Genomic DNA, 8,552 nt, shown 5'->3' on the forward strand with positions numbered 1-8,552 from the left:
CCGAGCGCTGCTGATGACAATGACGATGCGAGCCGAAACCGGAAACCGTGGGGTGGTGACGTAAACATTGGTGTTCCGTCGCCTCACAGCCTGCGCGACCGTGCTTGTTTCTGCGTGCGTGCCATCGTAGCTGCTTCGATCTGCCGTGTGTTCCTGTATTTGTGCGTTTTTATGTTTGTGGTGACGTACAGAAACGTGTGCAGCATTGAGTGAAGCGGTGGACCACCATGCCGGCGTTCTGCGCAGCCTTCGGTTGCACTAACACCAGCGGCCGCGACGATGTGGACTTTCATTATTTCCCGCAAAATAAGGAGCTTTCCGCGAGGTGGGACGCTGCTGTGAAGCGAAGGGATTTCAAGCCCTCAAAGACTACAGTGCTATGCTCTGACCACTTTCGTGATGAAGACTATAACCAGAGCCTGTCGATAATGCGTTCATTGGGCCTTTCAACAAAGTCAGCTCGACTGAAACCCGGCGCAATACCGCCTGTCTTCGCGCACAGGAGCTCGTCACCGCCACCGAGGCCAGCTTTCGCGAAAAGGAGGAAGCTCAAGGTAAGAATTTGTGTATTAACACTATGAGAATTTGACTGCGCGAACCTATGTTCTGTGTAGTGTATGGCGCGTAATTTCGTGGATGCAAGACTTTCGATAGTAGTGAGATGAACGGCGCTGGAATGAGAACGTCAGGACGGCAGCAAACTGCAGCTTACAAAATAAGTGCTTTGCAGTTATGCTTGCAGGAATGCATCATGCATCTCGTACAGCATTACTCATATCAGAGCTCGGCCCTAAATTTTTTGGCTGTATAAAAATCTTAAACTGCTACTAATACTGCAAGAGGTGGAGCGACGCGAAGTGCGCCTCACAACCGGAGACTGCGCGCCGCGCGTGAGCAGAGAACTTCGTTCGGTAAGCGAGCTCGTGAAAAGACGTTATATGCAGCCTCTTTACTCAATTATGTTGGAGCTCAGATATTCTAGGATTCATGCGTAGCCCTCAGTGGCGAGAACATAGGGAGTAGTACGCGGCACATTTTTCTTCGGGCTCGGAGCGCCGAGAAAACTCTTTGCAGATGTTTCTGGTATACGGGCGCGCGGCAGTTTGGTTTCGCCTGGGGCCTCACTGATAGCCGCCTCGTCAGCGCCCAATGTGCGCAGTCATGGCGCTTGCAGTCTGGCCCCAAAGCGTACACTTTTTTTTTTTTGGGGCGATCTACGTCAGACGCGCCCGCTGGCGCTGTGTTAGCGCGTGAAGTTGCCTGTCAGGGTTTAAGTTTTTAAAGAGATTTTTTTTTTGCTTGGCTACAGTATTTACAGGAGGTGCTCCAAATCTGCAAATACAACATAATATGAAAATAAAAATTTAATTAAGATATGCAGTTTAGTGAGCTAATGGAAACCTTCTGACTAATACAAGGTTATAGTTACCCATTTTCTAAAATAAATTTTGGACCTTCTAAAGAAACACCTGGTATATAATAAATGATCTCACTTTCCACAGAGCTCGCCAATCAACAAAATAGTTTGCGAAATAAACCAGAAGATTTTACTCATACTGAAGCACACTTTTGTTCTGTTTGCAACAGTAACATCATATGGCTTATGCCTTTCAGGTTCTTGCCGAACTGCTGCAAGATCAATACTGCACACCAGACGATAGTGCAAATCAAGAGTGCATGGAAAATGACATCACACCTGGAGGCTGCACACCAGACAGTCAAGAATGCATACCAAACAGCAGTACAAATCAGGACTGTGCAACAAGTCGAATGCCACTGGCAGATGCTGCTGAGGACCCTGCATCGAACTTTTCTAAAAGTGATGATAAGGCTGACAAGTCTGTTCACGTTCTAATGCAGCCAATACCAGTAAAGTGTTCTGCCAGGAATACATTTATAATAACACATGTAGTCGTAAAAAATTGCCGAGTGCAGCATGGCTTCATACATTAATAATAATATTATATAATTGTACGCCACGTGTGCTACAGCCAGCCTTGCAACTCGGCCTGCTCGGTTGCAGCACGAGGCCATCGAGTTAGTGAAAAAAAATCACTGGTCGCTTGATCTGAGAACAGCACGATAAAGGCGGGCGCAAACGGATGGAGATATTCCTACAAGGGCTTGCAGTATGAAGTAACTCGCCTAAACAAGGATTTCAATTTACTGCCAGATCCCATCTTGGCACGCAGAACGGGAGGCACACTTTTGTCACCTCGACAAGTTCTGCCGCAAAGCGCCGCGAACTTCTTTGTTACGCGTGCGTTATGAACCGAGCCGGCACGCAGCGACCATGAAGCGATGCCAGCATAAAATTTGCGTGCAAAAGTCTGTGTGGATTACAAGCAGATTTGCGGCAGCACCGACAAGCGGCAAGACAACAATGCCGACGATCGCATCCCGTTTACACTGCATTAGGAAAATTTCGTGGAGCAGTGCTATACTACATTTGCTCGCTTCAAAATTAATTTATTGTATCTCTGAATGAAGTTTGGCTAGAAAAGTGTGCTTACTAAGACATTTTCAACACGTGGAGATGCTGACACTTCGCTTTCGTTGAAGCCAAAAGCACCGCTTGCGCCAGCATCGTTGCTTCCTTGGAGCGGTTTGCTCTTTGCAATTGGTTCGTACATGTAGGGGATGACGCCAAGATCCTCCTGGTAATCTTTGATGTGTTCCATCGTGATATAAGCATCAAACCAACAGTCCGAACCACCGCGCGCCGCGCTTCTTGTACTACATCGGCGGCGACCGAGCCGGGCTCACCGAGCCAACGCCAGTGTTCACGTCACGAGGCGCCCAACCATTCACAGGCGGCAATGAGGCGCGTGAGCTGGCCCGAGGCTGCTGCTGCACTTTTCGCCAAAATAAAATAGGTTTGCGATTTCCTTTGCCTAATTTGGATGAGAAATTCGAATTCCGAGGGTGGAAAACTGTACAGTGCATCTCTTCACTCAATTTTTTTGGGAAACCTTTCAGCATCCCTTTAAAGAACCCCAGGTGGTGGAAATTTCCGGAGCCCTTCACTGCGGCGTCCCTCATAGCCTGAGTTGCTTTGGGACGTTAAACCCCATAAACCAACCATAAACCAACCAAAGATTAATAAGGGAGGAAGAAGTAGTGTGCTGAGGGAAAGCAGGAAGTAGAATGACAGCACAAAGGATAACTGGCACAGCTAGAGACAGCTGTGATTAATTGGAAAAGCAACAAACAAACCCTTCCTTGCAAAAAATACCACTAACACCACCAGCAAAAGGCCCACATAGAGCGAATGGCATGTCTCAAAATGCTGGCTTTAGGAACTGCGCATTGATGGAAAGTTAAAAGTTCACAGTGTATTGAACAGAATAAAACCACACAAGGTGAAAAGATTGAAACACATACGACTGCCAGAATTCAATTCGAGCTTCCTATCTTTGGCATCTTGTGGCTGGGAGGCATTTTTTGAGAAACTAGGCATGCATGACTATGTGGCTTCTTTCACATAAAATTTGTTAAAACCTAACACCTACATATGCACATGCATTCATGATTTCACCCGGAGATCCATACCAAATTCGTCTTTGGCATTTTTTTCATGTTTCCTTGTGGACACGACAGATCAATAAAGGCACTGATGGGTACCTGGATGTAAGTGCTGGAGGGAAATGCGATGCCTTAAAGGGGCCCAGAAACACAATCTGAGTTGACTGTTTTGTCTGTTGGTCGCATACAGTGAGTTATAATGGTGCTATTAGCGTCGGTAATACCGCGTATATTCCGTTTTTTAATATTTTAATGTCCTCCCAAAAACAACTTCATGGCTCTGATGGTGCCACCACACAGTGGCGGGTTTGAGCAGCGGATATGACATCACCTGACGCGAGCTTGATGATCGGACAAACAGTAAATATACACAAATTGTGCGAATAAATAGAGACACATTTTGTCACGTGTCTGCGTTTTATATTAGATCAACAAAAACAACTTGTTTGTCTTAGATAAAAGCCCTGCAAAGCAAGTAAAATAAAAATACACCACCAGGGGCGCTCTGGCATGGAAACGACGCCGCCAGTCTCAGCAAGAACGAGTTACAGAGAGCAGGCAACCATGGAGTACAAAACTTCCGCAGGCTGTTTTGATTGGTTGTGCCAGGTGCCGTCATAGGGAGAGCGAAATAGGAGTGGGGAGCCCCGCCAAAATCGAGTTGAGGGCAGCGTTTTGTTTGCTTGTATTTTGAAATTTCTTCACTGAATAACTCCCGTTCCTGTGCATCGATTCCTGAAATTCTTTATAAGTCATCATCTGTGTGACATAAAGAACCCACCTGAAGTATTGCCAGTATCCCCCCAAGCAGTGTTTCGCAGCCCCTTTAATATATGAAGGCCCCGAACGCCAGCACAAAGTTGTGCAATCTGCCCCGCTTCGTTGTTGTTTACACTTTAAGGAGACAAAGACCACTGCGAAATGCGAAACATGAATCACGAAGCTACTCAAATGCAGGCCACCCAAGCTTGTTTGCACAGCGATTCTCAAATGCAAAAAGCGTCTTTGCTGTTCGAATGCTGCTGCTCCACGCTAAACTAGAGCTTGCCAGCTAGTTCAGGTTCCTTAGGTTGTTTTTGTAAAAAAAAAAAAAATTAACAGGTGACTAGTAATCGATTACTGAAAAAAATAACTCGATTACTGAGTACATTGAACCTTCAAAAAAGTAATCAACGCATTACAAAATTCAAAGATAAGATAATTTTTTACAAGTACTCAATTACTTTTAACACATTATGTACAAGTCTGATTACAGGTAATGAAGTGAACGGACACACAGAAACAATGTGTTTTGAGGGACAGTGACGAGAACAAATTCATTTTTGTTTCCAGTAAACTTTTCAATTTTTCGACTTATTGCGATTGTGTTTACATCTGTCCGGGAGCAAGAGATTAGTTTATAACTAAAAAATGTGGAGTTGAAAATGAAATATTTTTTTGCTGCCAATATGTCCGACCTCGCGATGTTGATAGTGACTTTCAGAGCAGTGAGCACCCCGTGATCACTAGTTGCAAGTACAAAGCAGAGCGATCTAGCTTCAGAGATCCACGAAGAGGAAAAGTACTTCACACCACAGCATTTCATACGTAAAAACTGCCCCTCGCAGTGATGCCAGTATTTCAATTACTGGCCTTTGCTAGGCTACAAAAGCTCCATTCTCAGTGTTTTGAGTGACAAGGGCCTTGACCCACGGTTGTGATGCCATCAATCAATCAATCAATCCATCAATCAATCAATCAATCACATACTCTGATCTCTCTTCTCATCACATCATGACCAATCACGACCCTCTTTCTTCTCCTCCCTTCCCTAGTCCACAGCAGCTAGGCAGCTATTAATCTTTCTTCGCCTTCGTGTCATTAAATTAATCTATCTATATCCATTTTCAGTGAAAGACATCACTTTGTAATTAGAACATAGCAAGCTAATAATACAGGCCAACTAAAATTTGTTTCAGGATTTATTTTCTTTACCTCTGAGATACGAGGAAAGGCTGGGACTAAAGGCATCTGAGTGCCTGACGGATGTCCCAGCCCCCTTTGTGTACAGAATCGACAGTAAACACAGAAAAATACAGAATGATTACAATCAGGGTTAAACAACCCATTGTAAAAAATGCACTGCGGAAGCACTCTCACATGATGAGTAATCATCTTTACAAAGAAATCTTATACAGAATAAGCGGATACAGCTAAAATTGAAAATGTGTGCTTTTAGTATATGCAAATGAGTTAAAGAACCCCAGGTGGTCGAAATTTCCGGAGCCCTTCACTATGGCGTCTCTCATAGCCTGAGTTGCTTTGGGACGTTAAACCCCATAAACCAAACCAAACCAAGCAAATGAGTTAGCACTCCTGTGCTAAAAGAAAACGAAGAAAATAATTTTCAGTCGGTAAAGCGGAATGAAACAAAGGAGATCAAGCACTAAGAAACAAACTTCACAAGAAGCTGGAAGGTCTAGTCCTACGAGAGTGATTTTGATTCTCACTGTCCTGGTGATACGGGCAGGGACCTTCTATTTTTCAATACTTTTGCTCACCGCAGCATGCTCCTTAAGCCTTCAAGACTCTGAATTTACTCAGCCTGTTTCATGAACTGCTTCAAGCTCTCTTAAGCACTGTTAGTGTGCCCCTTTCATGATGTAACTTCACAGTACTGCTTCACAGGTTTGGTCAAAATCACCCGCCATATCCACTTTGGCATCCACGGGCAGCTTCCCATGAGTTATCCACAGGTATGTGCTACAGGTGAATTGCTGTTTACGAAGAGGCACGAACAGTAATTGACATTGCACATTTTTTGGGATTATATTGCCTGAAGAAGATAGAATCAAGATTAATAGAGGATCGCTTTGAATTAGAACCCTCAATAATGAAATAGAAAAATTTCATCCAAAGCCTGTTGAATTCACAAGACATATAATTTATATGAGCAACCTGACGGCGCTGTTTCGGAAATGGTGGAAAGGAACTATGTATGGAAACTAAACCCGGAAACAATGGAAAGGAACTTTGTATGGAAAGTAAACCCGAAGCTTGTAACCACCAAGGTTTGGCTATTGCTTTCAATCCATATTAAAAAGTAAGGTACCTTCACACAGTTTCCTAAAATATTTTGCTACGAAAGTGATACAATCACCATTTTCGAGAAAAAGTTTAGATGTGAAACTGTTAGAAATGTGAGATTTTTTAAGCAGCACGAAGTGAGACACAAGCCGCAATATCCGCACTTACAACCATCACTTGTCCCGACAAAGAGACCACAAAACTGCTATCAATCCTGATAACAATGCAACTAAATGTTCAACAAGGCAACGTGCTAAACAGCTTGACGAGCTGTCGACCAGCCCTTGAAAATAGAACTACAAGCCCAGTCCCTGCAAGCCTCTTTCTTTCAGTGACTAGCAATGAAACAAAACAGCAATGAGAAGGTAACTACCAACACTAATAATTACAGAGCACATCTTTTGGGGGCAACCCACGACATACACGATGGAGACGGCACATCTGCACTTTACCAGAAACGTCCACATCAGCTGTTAACCACAAATGAACTAAGGCACTAGGCGATTCCCGCAGGTGTTCATGATTCGGTAAAGAAAACATTACAGCTGCTCCGATTGCTCGAATATTGCAGATATTGCAGCAACGTGTCTTACGAAGTGTATTTCACACGGCAACTTCTTCGAAATACCCCGGCCCAGTAAGTGAAAGCAACGACGATCACGTAAAGTAATCCCGCAAGCTTCAAGCGTTCCATTCGAAAGTGCCCCAACCTACCGTCCGTGACGATCTCATCTCGACAACGAAATAGCACAGGATGCGGACAGCCAAAAGGATTGTCGTTTCCGATTGTTGTCATGCGAGACACTGCTCCAATACTTCCTGCACCAATGTCCGACACACGTACGCGTCTCAGCTGCACTTGGCACATCATCAGAGCACAGGCGAAGGCCAACCCAACAGCCTCGACAGCTATCCAAACGCGCCTACGACGGAGTGGGGGACACCGTCCGTCACGAAAAGCCAACCGCGCGCGTCAACTTGAGACGCTCAAGGCGAACTCCGACATTACAACTCGAGACCGAAATCCCAATGGGAGAGCCTGGAGTTGGATCACGGCACGCTTCGAATACCACGATCCACAGGTCGAAAAGCACGTGCACGCAAGACGCGCGGTAAACTGGAGCAACCTTGCGATTCTGGGAATCGGCCGCTGGAATTCGCCATTATACGAGCGCTCGCGGCACAGGGGATGGCTGTTCCGGCTACGAACGACCCAGCCGAGTATTCTCAAGCTACGTGCGTGGCGTAGTGAGAACAGGAAACGCGGACGTCGATTGATAGCTACGGGCTGACGAGCGTAGCAGCACCGCTACTCGATCGCGAGGCACGGAGTGCAATGCACGGAAAGCCACAGGCACGGTTTCTCGCGGGAACATGTCAAAGTGGAGCACGAGTGACGACAGACCACCAGGCCTGCGCGCGTCAACAGGTTGTCGCGCGACGCTGCTGGACGCTTACCAGGACCATGGCTGTCGGCCCGCTCTCACGTCAACGCAGCCACGGAGACGAGCCCGACCAGTAACCGCCGCATTCCCGAGAGCTGGTGCGCGATCGGACCGCCTCGGACGGGAGGAAAACGACGCCACGGCAACGCTCCTTGCCCCTGTAGTGGGCTTCGCCCTTTGCGCCTCCTCTCTCTCACGCTTCGCCGCTCTATTTACATCTTTGTTTTTTCCTTCCGTAATGTTGCGTTGAATGGGATTCCCCCGTTTTGCACATTCAACGTCAGATCGAGCTTATCTATTTCGTACATTTTATGTAGTGCGGTGTTTTCGCCCCGCATTTAGCCTAACTGAGATGTATTGTCCTTGTAATAACCATTCCATTGCCGCCGGCCTTCGTTTGTCGTTAGTTCGTGCGCGCGTGCGTGAGTGCATGCTGCTGCTGCCTTCGACAAGCGACGTTAGGTGGCAGCACCTAACAACTAACCTTCAAAATAAAGCATAAAGTATTTGTTCACG

The 8,552-nt window shown here is 46.0% G+C and overlaps 1 protein-coding gene across 1 annotated transcript in view; it reads right to left on the reverse strand.

The window, feature by feature from the left end:
* The window catches only part of ASPP (Ankyrin-repeat, SH3-domain, and Proline-rich-region containing Protein), a 59,442-nt gene extending 51,204 nt beyond the window's left edge, over nt 1-8,238 (reverse strand). Inside the window, exon 1 of the mRNA XM_089562653.1 lies at nt 8,050-8,238. Within this exon, the coding sequence (XP_089418779.1) occupies nt 8,050-8,058 (9 nt within the window). The 5' untranslated portion in view covers nt 8,059-8,238. The remainder of the gene's footprint in view (nt 1-8,049) is intronic.
* Nucleotides 8,239-8,552: the final 314 nt, after the last annotated feature.

The sequence above is a fragment of the Amblyomma mixtum genome, chromosome 10 (genome assembly GCF_055824585.1).
Source record: "Amblyomma mixtum isolate Tamu chromosome 10, ASM5582458v1, whole genome shotgun sequence".
Classification (NCBI taxonomy): Eukaryota; Metazoa; Arthropoda; class Arachnida; order Ixodida; family Ixodidae; genus Amblyomma; species Amblyomma mixtum.